Below are 22,152 nucleotides of genomic sequence, written 5' to 3'. Positions count from 1 at the left end.
TTATTACCTTGCAGCGGGCTTACAGTGACATACCGTGAATAAACGGTAGTATCACAGTATGATGTTACTTTGTTGACGTAATTTACGACATAACGGTATCTCACTGGCGTCACTGTCGCCAGTGAGATACCGTAAAAAAGGCTACGGTGCGTTACCATAATTTGTCCAAGAGTATTATACTACTCCAGCAAAAAACGGTATCATCCTGCAGAACAGTAAGCTACCGTAACACAGCGTCACGGTATGACGCTGGCAACAGTGACGCCAGTATGTTACCGTAAAGTGGTGATGAAAAGTCTAAATGTGTGGATCATTTTAATTCAGCTGGGTGTCTTTCCTTTTGTTATATTTCTTTAAGAGTTCAAAATGTGTTAATTACATAAATAAAATGTAATTTTCTCTGTAGCATTTCATGGATTTCATAAGAAACACACCTTAGTTGCTCTGTGGAATCTTTTAATAAGCAGTTAAAAACTTTTCTGTTCAAACAAGCTTTTTGTTGATCTACGTATTTTATATTCTTTACATTATTTGCATTTGATCTTTTACATTGTGTATAATGTCTATTGATTGTATTGTTTATTTTAATATTTGTGTCCAGCGCTTTGTGACTGCCTGTCTGTGAAAAGCGCTTAATAAATAAACTTTACTTACTTTAGTTGTTCACACAAAGCATAAAGGTAAAAAACAAAACAAAACAATATATACAGTGTTATCTTCATTTTAGATTTCAAAAAGTATTTGCGGCTCCCAGTGTTTTTTTTTGCGCGGAAACCGGGTCCAAATGGCTCTTTGGGTGTTAAAGGTTGCTGACCCTCGACAGAGGGTTGTGCGATCAGCTGAGCGCACCATCCGCTCCGAGCTCCCTGACCTGCACTCAATCTACAGCAGGCGGTGCTGGACCAAGGCCAGGAAGATCGTGAAGGACCTCAGTCATCCCAACAACAGACTGTTCTCTCTGTTGAGGTCAGGAAAGCGATTCCGCTCCCTGAAGACCAACACAGAGAGACTGAGGAGGAGCTTCTTCCCGCAGGCGATACGGTCTCTCAATCACACCACTACACAGTACTGACCCACACATATAGTTCTTACACACACTGGACAATCTGGACATTGTTTTCACTTCATCACTTAAACCACTTTAAGCATATTTGCACTGCACAAGACATAATGTGGATTGCACAACACTGGTCACTATATTCTTCATTTCCAGTTAATACTTGTACAGCTGCTGTTATTGTGTATATATTTATTTATTTATATTTCTTCATACATTCTTATATAGTTCTATACTGTGTATTTTGTTGTACAGTTATTTTATTTTCAACTTTAATTTATATATTTAAGTGTGCCTATGCCAAAAGGCACACTTATTACTATTGCTCTGATTTATTATTATTATTATTATTCCGCCTGAAATTTTGGACCGTAACTCGCCCCACAGTTTTGAGACAAGGTTCATATATGATTGTGTGCGGCTGGAGCTGGAATGAGTTGCTATGACTTTTGGTGGTTATTACTTCTATAGTTTTTTAAATATTAATATTTTAGTGAAAATTTTCCCACGCTTATGTGCCGCACAGTTTTGAGACAAGGTTCACATATGTTATATCATTTTGTGCGGCTGGAGCTGGAATGGTGTGCTATGACTTTTGGTGTTTATTACTTCTATAGTTTTTTAAATATGAATATTTTAATGCTAGTTTTTGCCTATTGAAATGAATGGGAAGGGAAGTGAAACTTAACTTGTGGTGTGTTGGCTCACTCACTTAATTAGTGGTGTGTTGGCTCACTCTAGTGGTATGCCAGCAGTAGTACGGCCTGTCTACCTACCCTTATTTGGATTTTTTTTTTTTTTTTTTGAGCCGTATGAATGGCAAACTGCACTCATTGGCAGCGGCATAGGCACACTAAATTTTCGCTTTCTAGTTTATCTTATTCTTTCCCAGTTAAATTTACCCTTCATTCTAATTTGTGTTGTACAGTTATTTCATTTTTAACCTTAATTTATATTTTGTTCCTTCCTAGTTAAATTTACCCTTTTTAATTTTTCATATTTATTTCCGATCTTATTCATAGCCTTTTCCTTTGTTTTTCTTTAGGTCACGAGCAGTTGTCTAAGCATTTCACTGCATATCGTACTGTGTATGACTGTGTACGTGACAAATAAAATTTGAATTTGAATTTGAATTTGACCCCTGGCCTAGTGCCTGTCAAACAAAACAAACAGGTTTGCTTGGGGTTTTTTTGTCTTACCGAAAAACGTAATCATGGCCATCGATCTCCACTCCCTTCTTTGAGCCGTTCAGGATTCCTCCAGTACCTACCACAGCACAGCGCACACAGCCATCACCACCTGGTTTTGGGAGAAGCAGTGGCTTATTTGGCTTTGGAATCAGCTTCACTGAATCCATCACATCTGCAAACCAAAAGAAAAACATGAATACACATTCTGTGATTGTTTTATGGTTGCTGTATGAGTAGAGAAGAGGTTTGTTAGTTTGCTTTAAACTAATGTTTCATATTTAAAAGATGTATGTCTTTATAACGATGTCTCAAACAAGACAATATGATGCAGGTAGCATATAGTTTGAATCGATGGATATTAACAACTAAATCAGGTAGCTCCATGCCCTCCTGGGTTTTAATTGCACCTTAGAACACATATGCATCAACACTACAATGAGCGGGTGGAGGGAGGTTTGGAGTCTTCTCCCACCCCCATTCTCTGCGGCCTGCTGGAGCGGGAGGGCTAGTAGGAGGAGTTGGCCGTCCGACTGCGGTCTGGGGTGTGGGGCCTCCCTGCTGCTGCGGAGTCGGGGTGGTCTGCCTCTCCCCACCGCAGGGAAAAGGGTAACACCACCTGGGTCTGGGTGCAATTCCCCCCTCCAGGGGCAAGGGTACCTAGACCCGGTTTGTAGAGTACGCTTGGGGAGTGTGATTGTGTGTACAGCGTCTCTTTATGTCTGTCTCCACGTTGGTTGAGTGTGGAGTGAGTGCATATGAGAGCATGAGGGTGGGAATGGATGTTTGTGTCTGTGTGTGCCTGTATGTCTGTGTCTATATGTCAGGTTGGGTATCAGACGCCACCTCTCTGGGGACACCTCAGGCCCTCCAAGGTTTGGAGGCCTATCTCCACCCACCACCACTTCCCCTGCCGGTGGCGGACTCCCTCAGGTGTCGGTGTGTTGGTGGTTCTTTGTGTCTGGGGGTGGGCGTCCGGGTACACACCGGCTCACTCCTTGGCGGCCGCTTGTCGGGGCCTGGGGCCTGGGGCTCGCTCGGGCCCTTTTGGAGGTGGGGTGCCCCCGGCCTCTCGGCCTGGGGCTCGGTCACTCAGGCACAGCTGGGGGCCGGCGGAGCTCACGGGCGCGTCACTGCAACTCCCCCTGACTTCTGCTCCGCGGCTGCTGGGCGAGCCCTCATCTGGGACTCTCCTCAGCTCTTACTGGAACAGTGGCGCGGCTGCCCCTCTGTTGGTCTTCCATGGTCTCTTGTGTTCTGGGGGCCTCTGGATGTCTGGAGTTTTGATCTCCTCCATACCCGCTTCACACCCTGGAGGACGGGGCTGTGGCCCCCCCACACTCCCTAGCAGATCATTACATGGAGAAACTTTTGGAATGCAAGCATGCTGATCCACACAGGTATGCACACATGGGTATTCACAGACACGGACTAAAGCTTTCTTGGCTGCTGCCTCAAAGCACACTGTGCGCTGTCTATCTTGCGTGCTGCACAATATCGTTTATTATTTAGTAAATATTGATATCTATGACTAGCTAGTTTATTGTGATGGTGCTTTGTTTTCTCTATTATTATGTTACTCTTTGTTGTTTGCTGTCTCCTCTGTTTGTTTGTTTTTGTTTTTTTTTTCTCCATACAGGTGACCCAGGAGTTCTTTTTTTTTTTTCTCTCTCTCTCTTCCCCCCCCTTCTCACCATCTCTTCTCCCCTTTGGTTTTCTTTCTTTCTCTCCCCCTCTTTCTCTCATTCATTCCCCCTGTCCTATTTATTAAAAAAAAAAAAAAAAAAAATGACAAAGGATGAACTGAAGCTCTGCCATCACGTAATGTCGCATACTGCTGTTTCTGATGTCATTTAAAAAAAAAAAAAAAAACAACTAAATCTTTATAGCCACCATCAGAAAATATAATACATCACCTGAAAAATAGCATGATTCATCCCAACACTCTCATGATGTGTAAACTCTTTCATATCGAACCACATTAAATTCGGCACTTGAAAATTTCCAGACAAAATAGTTCTCTGTTAAATTACAATAGAGCGACTACCAAAACAGTCGCTCGATTGTCTCTCATAAGTCTTCATTCACTCAAAATAACAAAAAATGCCTAAAATGCATACTTTAACTAATCTGTTTACATTAGTTAATTAGATTAGTTAAGTAGATTTTAAATGTAAGCTTTTGTTTGATTGGTATATGTTCAGTTTATACCAATCACATTTTCCTTAATGATTAATTATTTGAATAAATAAATATTTGAATTAATATATTTTAACTGTATCTCACTTAAAATAATTGCTTCATGTTTTTTTTATTAAGTAGTCCAGAGTTAGGTTTATATCAGCACGCCATCTTTTCTATTCATCCATTCCTAAATGCATTGACGTGCTGTTATTTCATTGGCTGTTTAAACATATCTCATAAAACTACATATGTGTTTAAAAATCCAGTCAGAGAATAGATGTATATTACTCTGTCATTCTTCAGTCTGGCACACAATACTGACCCAATATCAGCTTCATAAAGACCTACCATCATATTTGTAGTTCATAAACCCAAAAGGACTGTTGAAATGTGAAAGGCGATTCCACTCGCTCATGTTAATGTTGTCTTTGTGCAGAAACAAACGTATGTTAGGAAGAAAAGCCTTCTTGAATTTCTCATCCTGAGTGTTTCGTAGAGACTGAGCACATGTCTGAAAATCATAAAAAAATATGAAATGATGAAACAAGTTAAAAATGAATGACTTGAAACAAATCATGAAAAAGCAAAAGCAATACGTCAAGAAGCCAAAAAGACAGAAACTGAAATGTCAGGCATCATGCAGATGGCTGGTATGACTCCAGCTATGCTGGCTCACATCCATAAAGTTAATACGTTCGACTGTTTTTACTATATCTTGTCTTAACATGCTTACTGGTCGTCTATGTTGAGTATCTTTGCTGTAAACATCTTCAAAATCCCACCGAGGAAGCTTCTTGAAGTCTTTTTTGTAGAGGAGAGCCATGGGGGTCTCAGCTACAATGCGTTGTATTGTGTTGTTTTTTGCTGAATCTGCTATTTCTGCTATTTCTGCTTCAAAGTCAGGATGTGGTGGTCCTGATTTTAATTTTCTTTCCCAGTATGCCCTGTACCTCTCAAGCACAAAGTCTTCCGATTCACTGTCATCTATTTCTATGAAGGTTGACCAGCTGAATCAAAAGGGAAACAGAAGCAACATAAGATAATTAGTGAGACAAGTGTGTGTTTCTTTGAAAAACTTTACAGAAATAAAAAAATAATTTACCAGTAAACAGATTAAATCAATCATAGGTTTTTCATGAGTCAACATATAAAAACACAACCCACCTGATGCTTTTTATCCTATTGTCTAATAAATTCAAAATAATCAAGATACACGATGACAAAAAAAGCAAAGAAAAAAACTTTAAAATTAACTCTGCCATCTCTGGTTTGTGGAGTTGTTGCTGCTCAGTTAAGCTCAAAAACTATCTGCTCTCCCTCCTGAGAGCTGCTCACAGGTGGAAGAGCCACCTAACAAGTTGTCACTGATGCAGCAGGGCAGGGCTATAGCCAGTAGCGGTTTTTGATACGGGCGACACGGACGGTTTGCCCTGCTTCCAAATACAGCACATTTCATTCATAATATTGTAAATCCAAGTCCATTATGGATTCATGATTTGAATCCCGGGTTGTGTGAAATCCCAGAAATAAACTCTAGACAAAGCAAATCTGTGAAATAAGGCGTAGGTTTATTAGGTTATGTTGTGGTGATCCTCGAGTTGGGGGATGGGTGTTCATACTGGAGTGCAAAATTGAAGCCAATTGAAGATGGACAAGAAAAGTTCAAAGCCATCAGGTGCTCAGTTTAGAAAAAAGAGAAAAGAAGAGGAGGAGAAATGAGCAAAAGATACAGGTAAGCAGATGTGTCATTGGATAATGGCAGCTCATGTATCCTGAAACATTCAGGATACATGAGAATCATCAGAGGGAGTGTTCGCCCAGGGCGCCAAACAGGCTAGGACCGTCACTGTGTCTCCTCATGCAGCGATGCAAGCATTTTATTTTAAAAACGGCACAAGTGGGAATTTCTTCTGTACGGGTAATTTCAGCCTGTTCACAAGCGTTTCATTTAATCAAACCACTAGTTTTAATGTAACTAGTTTTTACGCATCTACTGGGGTTTCTTTCACGGGTTGATGCGATCATTTTATTTAAAAATCGGGATTTCAGAATGTTGAACTAAGAGGGAGACAGAGCCAGCTAGTTTTTTAACACAGTAAACGGTCGCAAATAATATTCAGCCCCTTTAGAAAATAAATTGTAGCTATTGGGCTACTTCTAAAACACGTTGCACACGATGTCACCTTTTCCCCCAAAGCAGCCAGTATCGCTCTTTCAAACTAATTGTTTTAATCACACTCATTTTGTAATTCTGATGTCACAGCATGCAGCGATGCAAGCATTTGATTTATTTACAAACGGATCAAACGAGAATTTCTTCTGTAAGGGGTTTCGTGGTTTCAGAGTAGTTTTTAACACGACACATGGTCGCAAATAACATTCAGCCCTTTAGAAAATAAACGCTGCAGTCATACTTCTAAAACCAGTCGCACAGACAATTAACAGCCGGTTAATTGTTTGAAATTGTTCAGGATTGCAAAAGCGTTTTTGTAATTCCCCGAGAAGGTAAAAGCCCCGCAGATGTACCAGTCGAGCAGGGTCGCGCCTATTTTCTGAAGTAGCCAGCAACAGCGGACCCTTAGGCCTATCTTGGCCAGTTACACCGGAGCTCAGCAACTGCGTGCTCCACCCTCATTGTTTTAAACTTGCACAGCAAGGCTTTTGCAATCCTGAACAATTTCAAACAATTAACCGGCATTTAAAAACCAACGGCATACCAAAGTGCTTCACATAAAAGACAGAAAATAAGACATAAATATTATAAATATTATAGGACCATAGCAAAGTACCAAGTTTGCTAACAGGTCAGTGTCACTAATACACAGGAATAGCATAAAATGAATATCAAGTAAAAAAGCACAAAACCATAAAAAAGTGTATATAAACGGTAAAATAGAGTAAGTCTAGGGATCAGATACAGAGATTAACGAGCAGGAAAGACAAGGTTAAATAAATAGGTTTTTAACCGTGATTTAAGTGATTGGATAGAATCAGACAAAAGTGCAAGAGAAAGGGTGAGAGAAAGAAAACAAAAACCCGGCTCCACACATCACTAACACACACACCCCTTCATACACACAAACATGGAAACGAGCAACAGCAGCAACAGGCAGCCAAACCAGACAGACAGGAAGTACCCGGAAAAATATATAAGGTGAAATGAAATTGAGTGCTGTGAAATGTGAACCACTGGAGAGACATGAGGAAACAGCTCTCGATGATGGCCAATCTCCTCTGTTTGGGGTGTCTGCTGAGCGCTTTTATCTGGTACACATTTGAAGAAAGGTGAGTAACTACCTTTGTACTTACAAATGAAAAGGGAGAAGCCAGTAAAACAAATATTTTGATCACTGTGAAACCACAAAAAAGTAACTGTTTTTTATTACAGAAAAAAAACAGTCAAGCTCTGTTAGTGTTTTACTCTTATTATACAAGCCCAATTCTGAAACACTTGGGAAGCTGTGTAAAATGCAAATGCAAGCCAGAGGTGGAAGAAATACACACATGCTTCACATAAGTAGAACTACACATTTCGGTCTTAAAAATGTCATGGTCCTGAGTCTGAGGACTCAGGGTTTTGTGTTTCCTTATGCTTTTGTTCATTCCGAGTGTGTATTCTGTTGTGATTTTGCCATTTGTTAGGTTTCTGTTCTTTGCCTGCCTGCTCCCACTTCTCTGTGTTCCCTCTGTCTGTCCATGGTGTTGTGTCTGCTCATGAGTCTGCCTGTCAAGTTCAGTGTCCTGTCTGGTTCTCTGTGTCTGTTAGTTTCCTGTTTTATTCTGAAAGTTCATGTCTCATGTCAGTGTGTTCAGTTTTACCTCTCCCCTGTCTCATTAGCCTAATTGCTCCCAGCTGTGTCTCCCTCCTGTGGCCCATTCCCTGATTACTCCCCGTGTATTTAAGCCCTGTGTTTTCCTGTGCTCTCTGTTGCGTGGTCTGTTTAGTTCCATGTCAGTCTGCATTATGCTGTTACCTGGTATTCATTCTGCGTCTCTCTGCCATCTCTCTTTGTGCATTTTGCTCCTCTTCCCGTGAGTGTCTGGTTTTAGTTTTGTTCTTTAGTTTTCCCAGTTTAGGTTTGTTTACTCCCCGCTCTGCTCTTCCTGTTTTGTCACCTTCTCACCGCTGTAAATTAAACACTCACTCGCACCCCAGCCAGTACCTGCATTTTGGATCATGTTGGGAAGCATTTAAGTAACAAAGTGTTGCAGGTTACCTTTGTGGTGGCCATCTTGTTTTCCCAGTAAAGAGGAAGCCTGCCTCAATTGCAGCTCTTTTATAGTCTGTGTAACAGTTGGATCCAACTGTTACACAGTGAGGGGTGGTGAGGGAAACATCAGACTTCACTCTATCTTGATTAAAGTAATTGTTTTATTATCTCTTGCCAACATCATACACATGCAGACAGCAACTTTTCAAAATGGCCCCCAATCCATTTCCTGCTCCCTTTAAATACTCTAAAGACACACCTTCTTAATACAGACTGGCCTATAAAAGAGCTGCAATTGAGGCAGGCTTCCTCTTTACTGGGAAAACAAGATGGCCACCACAAAGGTAACCTGCAACACTTTGTTACTTAAATGCTTCCCAACAGATCCTTTTTTCAATACACCACACGACTGCCCCCAGCCGTGACAAAAAATACTCTAGTAAACGTACTAATTCAACTTCTTTCCTCAAATTAAAAAAAAAAGTGAAGAAGTGCAGGCTCTAAAAGGTTCTCAATGTTGGAGTCAAATTGTTAAATGTTGTCACTGTGTTACTTAAATTTGTAAGTCTTAGTTCAAGCAGCATGATCAATGACATTGTTGGTGGGGGAGGCTGAAGTGTTTTATTATAGGCACATCCTATCTGAAGGTTCTGTTTTCTTGTGTCATAAACTTCCTGCTTTTATTACCCTTTTCTGGGCAGGAGGACAGACACACACACACACACACACACACACACATATTCTTGCACATACATGCATGTTCAGACACATACAGTAGTAGCGCTAAAAAGAGCCGGCTCTTTCGGCTCCCAACCGGCTCTTCAGGTTGTTTTGTTGCTTTAATTAATTTATTATTAACAACAATATAAAATTATGCACAAAACGAATTACTAATGTAAAAAAAAAATGTGGTTTTACTTATATATGTTTATATATAAATAAATATATACGGTGGCCCCTAAGAGACAAAGCACGTACAAACTCCAAAGAGCTTGTACAAATTCCAAGACACATGGCTCTCTTTCTCTCTCTTTCCCTCCAGCTCTGTTCTACTGAGAATATTACTACCATCCCTCCGCCCTCTTCCCAGTGCAAAGCACAAGTCGCGTGTGGAGTGAAGTGGGAAAAAAAGTGGGAGAGAGAGGGTGAGAGAAAGGGGGGGGGGAAACACGAGCCGGCTCGCATCGTTCACGTCAAAGTGTCGGCTCTACGAGCCGTTTCGTTCGCAACTGACACAACACTAACATACATACACGTGCTTACACGTGCACACACAAACACACATAGTACCTTATCTTTTGTGACCATTGGGGGGTTTTACAATGGGTGGTGCTTGTGTTCACAGAATAAAAGGAGGCAAGGAAGGCTGTTTATTGGATGCTGGCTAGAGCAGAGTTGCAGTCTTACAAGCCTCTCTGCAGCTTCTCTCTTCCTGCTACCCCCCCTAAAAACCCATCTCCATTGAGACTGTGTCAGCTCCCAAACAGACAAAAAACAAACTAAAAACCAGCAATAAACAACTTAAACATAAAAAATCACAAAGAAAGAACAATACAGTATCCACATCTGAACCAAAGAGTAAAACAGTGAAATGTGGATTATTAAATATTAGGTCTCTCTGCTCCAAGTCTCTGTTAGTACATGACTTAATAATTGATCAACAAATCGATTTACTTTGCCTTACAGAAACCTGGTTGCAGCAGGATGATTATGTTAGTTTAAATGAATCAACACCCCCGAGTCATTCTAACTACCAGAAATCTCGAAGCACAGGCCGAGGGGGCGGTGTGTAGGGATGGGTATTGATAAGATTTTCACGATTCAGATTCCATTTTCGATTCTTTATCAATTCTGTTATTGATTCTTTTTTTTCTTTTTTTTTAAAGGAGAACACTAAGGTCGATTAGCTTAGAACTTTGTTTTATATCTTCTCTTTGAACAAGATAGAAATTAGGAGTAACATGGCCTTACAGCAGTGTGATCTTAGAAGATCCAGCCTACGGCTCTTCAATGGGGTGTCACAGGGTCCCCGGGGAAAAAAATTGTAAATGTAAAATAATAAAATAAATATTCTTCTGTAGCAATAACAAAGTATAACATAAATTATTCTGTAGCAATTACACAAGAATATCCAGTAATGTCCCTGCCTACAATTAAACACATTCACTTACCGAAAATCGGGGCATCTGCTGTGGCAAATGGGTGCAAGCCTTTTACCACAAATTTAGTCACTGCTCGGTGACATTCGTCTATCCTGGCCTGAAAGGAGATGCTACCGGTAGACTGCAGCGAGAACTGCCAGCATCTGAGCCAGACTCTGTCTGTCTCTCTCATCATGGTCACCTAAATACACAGTAATGGCAGGTTTTGTAATAAGGCAGATCTCACTAACATAATATGCACTGTTAGTTGATTATTTACCTGCCGCATTAATGGGAGAGGACGTGCAAACGTTACCGGTGCTGCTGGGTTGAGATTCACGAGTCCGGAGCGGAATTAAAAACACAACATTCATTTAAGGTTATCACGTGTTTTGTGAGCAAATGCTTTTGCATATTCGTAGTGTTTCCTTAAATGAAATATCTACTTTGCAAGTATTGCAAGTTGCCCTGTTGTCATCCGTTCTCGTAAAGTATAATCAAACTTTTTAGTGTTTGAGCCGCTTACTGCTTACTGTTTCCTGCCAGGTAAATGACGCTCCGCAACGTGGTGACGTCATTCGGGGCGACTGGAATCAATAAGGGAATCGTTTGCAAAATTGGCAAACAACTCCAAGGAATTGAAACAGTGGGAACCGGTTCTCAACAAGAACCGGTTTTCGGTGTGGCAGCAATTTTTCCCACCAGCCTATTAATCAACGAAAGACCAAGACAGACTTTTAATTCATTTGAAAGCCTAATGCTTAACCTTGTCCACCCCAGCTGTAAAACTCAGAAACCAGTCTTACTTGTTATCATCTGTCGTCCACCTGGGCCTTACACAGAGTTTCTCTCTGATTTCTCAGACTTTTTATCTGATTTAGTGCTCAGCTCAGATAAAATAATTATTGTGGGTGATTTTAACATCCATGTAGATGTTAAAATGACAGCCTCAACACAGCATTTAATCTGTTATTAGACTCAATTTGGCTTCTCTCAAACTTTAAAAGAACCCACCCACCATTTTAATCACACTCTAGATCTTGTTTTAACATATGGCATAGAAACTGAACATTTAACAGTGTTTACTGAAAACCCTCTCCTGTCTGATCATTTCCTGATAACATTTACATTTACAATAATTGATTACACAGCAGTGGAGAGTAGACTTTATCAAAGTAGATGTCTTTCTGAAAGCGCTGTAACTAAGTTTAAGAATATAATCCACCAACTGTTATCATCTTCAATGCCCTGTACCAACACAGAGCAGCTATCTGAACGCTACCCCAACAGAGGTCGATTATCTTGTTAATAATTTCACCTCCTCACTACGTACGACTCTGGATACTGTAGCTCCTGTGAAAACTAAGGTCTCAAATCAGAAGTACCTGACTCCGTGGTATAATTCTCAAACACGTAGCCTAAAGCAGATGACTCACAAGCTGGAGAGGAAATGCTGTGTCACAAATTTAGAGGATCATCATTTAGCCTGGAGAAAAAGTTTGCTGCTTTATAAGAAAGCCCTCCGCAAAGCCAGAACATCTTACTATTCATCACCGATTGAAGAAAATAAGAACAACCCCAGGTTTCTCTTCAGCACTGTAGCCAGGCTGACAAAAAGTCAGAGCTCTTTTGAGCCAACCATCCCTTTAACGTTAACTAGTAATGACTTCATGAACTTCTTCACAAATAAAATTTTTACATTAGAGAAAAAATTACCAATAATCATCCCACAGATGTAATATTATCTACAGCTACTTTTAGTACCATTGATATTAAGTTAGACTCTTTTTCTCTAATTGATCTTTCTGAGTTAACTTCAATAATCAACGTGTCTTTTAGACCCCATTCCTACAAAACTGCTCAAAGAAGTCCTGCCATTAATTAATGTTTAAATCTTAAATATGATCAACCTATCTCTAATAACCGGCTATGTACCACAGGCCTTCAAGCTGGCAGTAGTTAAACCTTCACTTAAAAAGCATCTCTAGACCCAACTGTCTTAGCTAATTATAGGCCAATCTCCAACTTTCCTTTCATATCAAAAATCCTTGAAAGAGTAGTTGTCAAACAGCTAACAGATCATCTGCAGAGGAAAGGCTTATTTGAAGAGTTTCAGTCAGGTTTCAGAGCTCATCACAGCACAGAAACAGCTTTAGTGAAGGTTACAAGTGATCTTCTTATGGCTTCTGACAGTGGACTCGTCTCTGTGCTTGTCCTGCTAGACCTCAGTGCAGCATTCGATACTGTTGACCATAATATCCTATTAGAGCGATTAGAACATGCTGTAGGTATTACAGGTACTGCACTGCAGTGGTTTGTATCATATCTGTCTAACAGACTCCAGTTTGTACATGTAAATGGAGAGTCCTCTTCACACACTAAGGTCAGTTATGGAGTTCCACAGGGTTCAGTGCTAGGACCAATTCTGTTTACATTATACATGCTTCCCTTAGGCAGCATCATTAGAAGACATAGCATACATTTTCACTGCTATGCAGATGACACCCAGCTCTATCTATCCATGAAGCCAGGTAACACACACCATTTGGTTAAACTGCAGGAATGTCTTAAAGACATAAAGACCTGGATGGCTGCTAACTTTCCGCTTCTTAATTCAGATAAAACCGAGGTTATTGTACTCGGCCCTGAAAATCTTAGAAACATGGTATCTAACCAGATTCTTACTCTGGATGGCATTACCTTGGCCTCAAGTAACGCTGTGAGGAACCTTGGAGTTATTTTTGACCAAGACATGTCCTTCAACGCACATATTAAACAAATATGTAAGACTGCGTTCTTCCATTTGCGCAACATCTATAAGATTAGAAATATCCTTTCTCAGAGTGACGCTGAAAAACTAGTTCATGCATTTATTACTTCCAGGCTGGACTACTGTAATTCATTATTATCAGGATGTCCAAAAAACTCTCTGAAAAGTCTACAGCTAATCCAAAATGCTGCAGCAAGAGTCCTGACAGGGACTAGAAAGAGAGAGCATATTTCTCCTGTTAAATCCAGAATTGAATTCAAAATCCTGCTCCTCACATACAAGGTCTGAAATAATCAGGCCCCATCATATCTTAATGACCTTGTAGTACCATATCACCCTATTAGAGCACTTCGCTCTCACACTGCAGGCCTACTTGTTGTTCCTAGAGTATTTAAAAGTAGAATGGGAGGGAGAGCCTTCAGTTTTCAGGCGCCAGCTTCCAGTTTGGATTCAGGAGACAGACACCGGGGCTGGGCCATATCATACCGTTTACGGTAATACCGGTATAATGTCGGGCAATGATAAGAAATTGAAATATCGTGATAGAATATGGGTAAAACGCGCATGCGCAGTACCTTTGTTTTCATACGCACATGGAGGAAAAAGCGTGCCGGCGACGGAGAATGAGAAGAACGAAAGCGGATGTTGAATGAAACGGATGAACCAGAATTGGTTTGTAAAAATGCTGCAACTTCAGTGGTGTGGAACTGGTTTAGCTTTCGTCTGTCAGATACACAAAAGCACTATTTCTGGTAGCACATGCTAGCGGGCCGTCGTTATTACCGTGTTTTTTGGAAAATACGGCACACTTAAAATCAATCCTTTGATTTTTCTGAAAGTCGACAGTGCCCCTTATAATCCCGTGTGCCTTATGTTTGGATTCTGGTTGTGTTTACTGACCTCGAAACGATTTTATGTGGTACACGGCGCTCAAAAATCTGGCAAATGTTTTAGTACGACTTTGCTAAGCTACGAAGCCGCACTGCTTGATGGATTGTCGGAGCGTTGTGGCTATTGTAGGCAGGAGCCTCGCGGAGTGATACGTAATGTGCTTCAACATAATATTACTGTATTGTGTGTATAACCTCTTTTTAAGTTTTGTGGATATTATACATGGTTATGCTGAGGATATGTCAGCCAATTTCCACTGGAAATGCCTTTTGGTTAAACTGTCAGCAAGGAATTTGCATTTGCACTGTTAATTTTTTATATAACTTTAATGCACATAAAAAACAGCTGCTTGTTTAAGTGAAAATACATTGATTTTATTTTTTGCACTAATAAAGTTGAGGAGTTGTGAAGTATTTTGTCTAGTGTCAATTATATCGTCAGTTATATCGTTATCGCAAATTTTCAAATGTTTATCGTGATAAATATTTTTGGTCATATCGCCCTGCTCTAACAGACACTATCTCTACTTTTGAGATTAGGCTTAAAACTTTCCTTTTTGTTAAAGCATATAGTTAGGGCTGGACCAGGTGACCCTGAATCCTCCCTTAGGTATGCTGCAATAGGTGTAGGCTGCCGCTGCAGATGGCCGCCTCTCCCTGAGCCTGGTTCTGCCGGAGGTTTCTTACTGTTAAAAGGGAGTTTTTCCTTCCCACTGTCGCCAAAGTGCTTGCTCATAGGGGTTTATGGGTTTTTCTCTGTATCTATTATTATAGGATATACTGTACAATATATAAACGCCTTGAGGCGACTGTTGTTGTGATTTGGCACTATATAAATAAAATTGAATTGAATTGAATGGCTAGGAGACAGGTGAGGAGCATTCAGCTCCAAGAGCCTGGTTCCGACCAGTCTCCCTTGCTAGCAAGTAAAAGATGTTCGTCTTGCTTGTCGTTAACAAGAATAAATAAAACCAGCGGGGCCTGTGGAAGCGCAGACCCAGCACTCAAGTATAAAAATAAAAATTAGGTCTTTGGAGGACATTTGTACCAGCTCTCTGCCAGGCAAACTTTATTATGTGTGCCAACTTTATTATGTGTTTGCCTACATGTCAATTATTCTCTCACACGTCACTACAAACCCCAACTAAGGAAACTCACTCCCTCTTCACTATTTACTTTACAGGTATTAAAATATTTCAGCTTCCCTGCAAACATATGGTGCAAAAAAACCCCTCACCAACAAAGAAGAATGAGCATCACACTACGTATAGGCACATAGGAAAAGATGTATGTGGATTCTAAATATCAAATTACGTTGGACCTTTGACATCTTCTTCAAGGTCAGATAAAGTTAATTTACCAAAAATATCTTTTATCTTGAACACTATACTTAAAATTCTCCTGTCTTTGTTTGTGTTGGTAACATTTAGGACATTATACTGGTTTATCCATCCATCCATCCATTCTCTTCCGCTTATCCTTATCAGGGCCACAGGGGGGCTGGAGCCTATCCTAATTCAATGCTGTTTCTTTAATAGTGCCCAGAGAGTGAGCTTCCTTGGCAGAGGTTTTCACTCTAGGAGTGTTTCTTGTTTATAAATACAAGCTGATTTAAAAAAAAAAAAAAAAAAAAGCAGAAAATAAAAGAAATAATAAATAAGAGTGATTTAAATTGGCTTTGCCTTAAAAAAAGAGTATGTAAGGTCTAAAGTGAGATTTGACAGCCAATCTTAGTGTGAAACCTAAGATTGGTTGTAGTTGGGAATAGAATTCACTGCTCTTTATTGATTTGCACAACTAAATTCAACGAGATTGAAGCACACATTAGTGAGTGAGTAAATCCAAACACGATCATCCACCTAAATTCAAATTGATCTCTGGTATGGTTGATGTGACTGAATTATGACAGGAAGCAGTAAAGCTGCTCTGCACCAGTTCATCATCAATGGCACTACTCTAAACTTCACCGCAATACTGACTAGACTAATCAATCTAACTTGCCACAAACCACCAGTACTTCCTAGCAACCTTTGAATAACACAGAGTTGGCCATGTCAGCCCTGCAGCGATGATACTTCAAACTGTGAAGTGGAATTAGTTTGTTTTCCAAGACATTTAACACCATGAAAAAACAAAACAAAACATGTAACAAGTTGTTTATAACGCAGATATCTGATCTAATATTATATTGAATATGTAGGTAACTTTTGGAATTTTTGCAGGTAGCATAAGAACAGGGTTCAGACACAATGAGTTAAGATCATGACCTTCCAACACATGTACAGAAAAGAACAACAGCAATGAAGCTGAGGGAAAAAATGGGTACAAGAAAAGGTAACTTTTTTATGTGCACATACTAATCTGTCTCATTTATTTCTCACAGTTTGGAATTTCACCGACCACTTCCTCAAAGAAGTGCCTCAAAGCCCTCTGAACTTTGTAAAGGCTGCAAGTAAGAGCGAGCACTGTCATAACTTTTTTCTTAATAAATTACAGTATTTTTGCCAAGATTGAGTCATGTCAGACCTGCAGGCATGATACTTCTAACTGTGTGTATGAATGCTTGTGCATTACAGGGAAGCCATCGATAAAGTAAAAAAGCTCTACAATCAAACATGGAAAAAGCAGGAGGAGAATTACCACAGATTCAAGTAAGATCATACACTTCAAGCCTTCTAACATCCTGATATTAGACAGTGAATTACAGGTCATTTTACAGAGAAAAGCAATTGTAATGTAAACAATAGTTTAACAGATTACTTCCTCCTAGGACTAATTAAGTAAAGCAGCGGTCCCCAACCTTTTTTGCGCCACGGCCGGTTTATGCCCAACAATATTTCCACGGACCGTCCTTTAAGGTGTCGCGGATAAATACAACAAAATAAAACTAGTACCGGTACCGAAAAAAAATTCATAACACACATGAAAAGACCCAGGAAAACCGAGTAAACGATAAAAACGATAACAAAATAACGCTGAAAACCGATAAAAACTCTGAAAACCATACATTTCACACCTGAGCCTCAACTCTCGCGGCCCGGTACCAAACGACTCACGGACTGGTACCGGTCCGAGGCCCGGGGGTTGGGGACCGCTGAAGTAAAGTACTGAATTACTTTTAATAAAAGTGTTTTGTGTAATACATTATTTTTTCGAATAATGACTTAAACACCGATTGTTAAATTGAATTGTTAAATGTTGTCATTTTTATGCTTACCATCTCTACATTGTTTCAAGCAGTAGGACCAAAGACATTCTTTTGTCTCTGACCACCTCTCCAGCTACTCTGGTGCTGGGGGAGGTTTTATTGTAGATACATCCTATCTGAAAGATCTGGTTCTTGTGTTGTAAGCTTCCTGCTTTTATGATCCTTTTGGTGAGCAGGAAGTCACACAAACGCACCCCCACGACACACACACACACACACACATTCTTGCACACATGCTTACACGTGCACACACACACACATAGTGTCTTGTCTTAGAACCATTGGTGGGTTTTACAGTGGAAGGTGCTTGTGTTGTGTTGTATTGTGTAAACTATTGTATATTGTAACAGTTTGTCAATAAAAAGGCTACGAGGAGAGCTGCTCTTTGAAGGATTTGGGCTAGAGACAGGTGATGAGCATTATGCTCCACCGCCTGGTTCTGACCAAAGCTTCCCTCGTTAGCGAGTTAAAGACCGGTTGAAGATGTTCTGTCTTGTTTTCGTTCTCATGAGGAATAAGTCTCTAAACTTGCGGGGCCTGTGGAAACACAGACCCAACACCGATTGCAACAAGGAGCTTAAATACCTCCAACATGCACAAATATTTGACCCACAGCATCTAATTAATTTCCATGAATGTAATGTGTTTGATATGCTGCTTAGAGATGGCAGTAACTCCCAAAATGGAGCCAATGAGAATCAGTAAGGAGATCAATAAGGAATCGAATTGATAAGTGATATTGATGATAGAATCAGAATTGCTACATTCTTACCAATTCCCAACCCTAGTATTTACATTCATGAAAGCATCTCTTTATTGATTGTACACTTGAGTGTTCCTTAATTGGTAAGATGCTGTAAAATTCTTCTCATTGACTATGTAAATAATTCTGTTATCCTGCACTTCTGTGGTCTTTCAGGTCTTTTTGCTGCTGAGCTGATTCACTGCAGTCTTTCTTTTAAAGAAAGAATCAGTCTGTTAATTTTTTGCTCTTTTTTCCAACCTAATAATGGCTTCCTTCATTTGCATTGACATTTCTTATATTTAGAATCAGAGAAAAAGTTACAAAATATAAAATCGAGACTTTAAATTAACTTCAGATATTACATCTGCATAATTTTTTATGAATTAAGAAGGGGTTCAGCAGGACATGAAACTGGTTATCATTCAACTGTCAAATTACATTTGAACCACTCAGAATAGGGAACTTTGTATAAAAATGTCTTTAATTGCTGAAGAGTTAAGCCAAATATTGCCAAAGAAAAAACTAAACATAAAAAACACTAACTGTAAACATAATATACAACAATAGACAAATTAATATGAAATACAATCTAAAGACAAAAGACAGGTTGTCTGTCCTACATGTATGCTGTATCTGTAGCTGCCTGAAGTTAAATGGCTTTCATTATGGTTAAATAATCATTTCCATTCAAACCACTGAAGCCTATTCAAATACTACATAAATGAAAACATTTATTTGAATTGTTTTCCCTCTCTGGTAAGCCTGATTTGCTGTAGCTGAAATTCATCATTGGAAATTAAAATGAAATTAACTAATATAAAACTGTATTGCTTTCAGTGTTTTAAATAAAATAAAATCAGTGTTTTAAATAACACACTGAATTCATGTGGGATTTGTTTGCTTTTTATACATACGTAGCAGAAATGACACTTACAATACAGGTGTACTGTATTTTAAACCACAAATCTTTCACCTTAACACTAAAGCTAACTTTAAACATTTATTTATTTATTTATTTATTCATTTATTATTTTTCAAGATTACAGCTGAACATCAATTGCAATGGATCCAACAATGGCATTATCACTCAGGAAAACACTCCAGTGGGATCTAAGATTGTCTGTGATAAGGACAGGACTGTCATTCCCGTGACCCCAGTGCTTTTCAAGGCCTTTATCAAAGTATGTATTTCTTAAAGATGGGAACATGCCTTGAAATGTATTCTTTATGAATGCGCTAGAATGAACTCAGACAAAATCTGCTGCATGTTTCATGTCCTAATTATTCTTCAAATGTTCTAACATAGTATTACTAAGTTCTTATATCACATGTTTAGTCATGTGCTAAATCTGGGGACCTGCACCCTTAACGGATTGAATCAAATGAAATTCTTTAGCATATTCCTACATTAGCTGCCCAGAGTACTTTTGCAGCAGTTCATCTGTCTTAATAAGTTCTGTCAGAGTTCTGTCTCTTAATTATTTATTGGTTTAAAAAGGACAAAAAACCTTCTAACTTGACTATGGTTCATATAAGTGTGGTTTGTATTGTCAACATATTGAAAGTAACACATAAAGATTTAAAATGACATATCAAATTCAAAGTCAAAGTGATAATTATGCTCTATCCAGCTGTTTCTTACTGCCAATGTCTATACTTACAATTGTTATGTTCAGATTTTTCAGAAGGAATTCAGGAGAAATATTTGTAGTTTAAAAAATGTAATTTGTTTGAGCAGTTGAAATTACAAGTTACAGCGCTGGACTTTTTTGTGAACCAGCGAACTGTTTCACAGAAAAGATGACCCTGGATCAGGGCTGTACAGGTTTATACTGTGACAATAACAAAGATTATCTTCTCCCAACACAAACGTGGCAGTTTGCTGTGAATCCTCCCCGTTCAGTCCGACCTCACCTCGTATTTGCTTGTCCTGGAATGAGAAACAGAGAAGAAAAACAACCCCTGCGTAGCCTTGGCTATCTGCTTATTATTCTAAGGCCCAGTTCAAGAGCCTTGGGGGTCTCGTTCGCATTTCCTGAGCCAGTTTATGAGCATATTTGCATTGTGTATAAATAAAATATTAAAACAGCTTTATCTAATAATTTAAATAAAAAAAATCAAAAGTTTTCAACCCTAACACAATACATAGGCATGTAATGAATGCTATTCTGAATTTCACATTACTTTGGACCTTTTTCTTTGTTGTTCTCATCCTACAGATTTGACATAATTCCTTAAATACAATGAGCACTTGTCTCTCACACATAATACATTAGAAACAGTATAAATCTTGCTCTTTTTGTAATGTGTAATCTGTTGATGTCAATTCCAGGAAAATCCTTTCTCAAAAAAGAGATGGAACACTTGTTCAGTTGTTGGGAGTGGTGGGATTCTGACAAACAGCGGCTGTGGAAAAATAATTGATTCAGCTGATTTTGTTTTTAGGTGAGAAATATGTCATGTGAATAGCACCAAAATCATGACGACAACTCATCTCTCTGTAAGAAATATTTTGTTGTGTTTTCAGGTGCAACCTACCTCCTCTGGAAAATGAATTTAAGAATGATGTTGGCATAAAGACTAACCTTGTGACAGCAAACCCAACCATCTTCATACATAAGTGAGCAAACATTTATTCTAACATGGAACTGAATTGGGTTTTTTTTTTTTGTCTTGTTGCTTTAAGCGTTGTTGTTTAATTTGCAGGTATGGGTCACTGACGGGACGTCGCCGGCCGTTTGCAGACAGCCTCCACCAGTATGGCAACTCCCTGCTCCTCTTTCCTTGCTTCTCCTTTGGTTTTAGTAGGGGTGTGTGTCAGCGGGCTGTGTATGCCATTGAGGACATGAAAATCCCTATTCAACCAATCTTCTTAAACCCTCTGTACCTTGAAAGACTGGTCAAATTCTGGAAATCCCAGGGGTTAAAGGAATATCGACCTAGCACTGGATTATATATAACTAGTCTGGCCCTGGAATTATGTGAAACAGTGCATCTGTATGGATTCTGGCCCTTTAGTAATCACCCAGATAGACTCTTTCCCCTAACTAACCACTACTATGATAATGTACCATATAATGCAAGAGTCCATTCAATGCCAAATGAGTTTTACCACTGGGTACAGCTGCACAATAAGGGTGTGCTCAAGCTTCACCTTGGAGACTGCAAATCAGGTCAGGTCTAGTTTAAATGATGGAATAAAAAAAAATGCTTAAGTGTCCAACTGCGAAGCCAAGACATTTTCACTGAAATCAATATGTATTAGTCAGAAGTAGGCTACATTTTACTTTAAAAGTCTTACAATATATCTCCAAATCTCTTTAATCCTGGAACTGGTGACTCGCGGGAATTTCTCTGAGCTTCACAGCTTCTAGTGTATATCAAGAAATTTAATATCTCACATTGAACATTAAGAAAACAATATCTGTTTGCTTTTCATTTTTAAAAAACTTTTTCAAGAATTAGATCTAAATGTGAGTGTCAGTTATTTTAGTCGTGTTTTTTTTTAGAACAAGCTACCTGACTTGAGATCAATTACTGTCCGTACATTCAACACCAGATTCTAAATCTTTCCATTCACACAGGTCTACAGTTAATAGGTTTTGTTATTCTGTTTTATTTTATTTTGTTCTGTTGTTTTCCCTGCCATTGTAAATTTGCCTATTTCTTTACATTGGTGATCACATTGTGTTTCCATGTAATGAAATGTACTATGCAAATTAAATTGTCATTGTCATTAAAGGGGCTATAAACGCTGCA

The 22,152-nt window shown here is 39.2% G+C and overlaps 2 protein-coding genes across 4 annotated transcripts in view; one reads left to right on the top strand and one right to left on the bottom strand.

Annotated features, from left to right (window-relative positions):
• Window positions 1-8,705, bottom strand: part of LOC146663877 (alpha-N-acetylgalactosaminide alpha-2,6-sialyltransferase 1-like) — a 16,677-nt gene extending 7,972 nt beyond the window's left edge. The window contains exons 1-4 of one of the 3 annotated variants that reach the window (XM_085416816.1): window positions 8,646-8,705; window positions 5,162-5,435; window positions 4,777-4,939; window positions 2,257-2,419 (exon numbers count right to left, since the gene is read on the bottom strand). In XM_085416816.1, the coding sequence (XP_085272942.1) occupies window positions 2,257-2,419; window positions 4,777-4,939; window positions 5,162-5,251 (416 nt within the window). In that variant the 5' untranslated portion in view covers window positions 5,252-5,435; window positions 8,646-8,705. Of the gene's footprint in view, window positions 1-2,256; window positions 2,420-4,776; window positions 4,940-5,161; window positions 5,436-5,592; window positions 5,795-8,645 lie in introns of those variants that run through there. The other 2 variants (XM_085416815.1, XM_085416814.1) reach the window with 2 other exon arrangements.
• Window positions 7,530-22,152, top strand: LOC146663876 (alpha-2,8-sialyltransferase 8F-like). The gene is made up of 7 exons (XM_085416817.1): window positions 7,530-7,713; window positions 16,824-16,892; window positions 17,017-17,091; window positions 19,433-19,574; window positions 20,726-20,838; window positions 20,921-21,013; window positions 21,100-22,152. The coding sequence occupies exons 1-7, from the start codon at window positions 7,628-7,630 to the stop codon at window positions 21,575-21,577; spliced, it is 1,056 nt and encodes a 351-aa protein (XP_085272943.1). The 5' UTR covers window positions 7,530-7,627; the 3' UTR covers window positions 21,578-22,152.

Source organism: Rhamphochromis longiceps, linkage group LG8 (genome assembly GCF_057381845.1).
Source record: "Rhamphochromis longiceps isolate RC_006_pf linkage group LG8, R_longiceps_female_GT1.1, whole genome shotgun sequence".
In the NCBI taxonomy this organism is placed as follows: Eukaryota; Metazoa; Chordata; class Actinopteri; order Cichliformes; family Cichlidae; genus Rhamphochromis; species Rhamphochromis longiceps.
The sequence above is the reverse complement of the archived record's forward strand: the minus strand, read 5'-3'. Positions and strand labels throughout refer to the sequence as shown.

Excerpts from the sequence above, each read along its gene's own strand:
- LOC146663876 (XM_085416817.1), top strand. The coding sequence starts at position 7,628 with ATGAGGAAACAGCTCTCGATGATGGCCAATCTCCTCTGTTTGGGGTGT. Across the intron at positions 7,714-16,823 it reads TGGTACACATTTGAAGAAAG|TTTGGAATTTCACCGACCAC; the intron begins GTGAGTAACTAC and ends TATTTCTCACAG. Across the intron at positions 17,092-19,432 it reads GAGAATTACCACAGATTCAA|ATTACAGCTGAACATCAATT; the intron begins GTAAGATCATAC and ends TTATTTTTCAAG.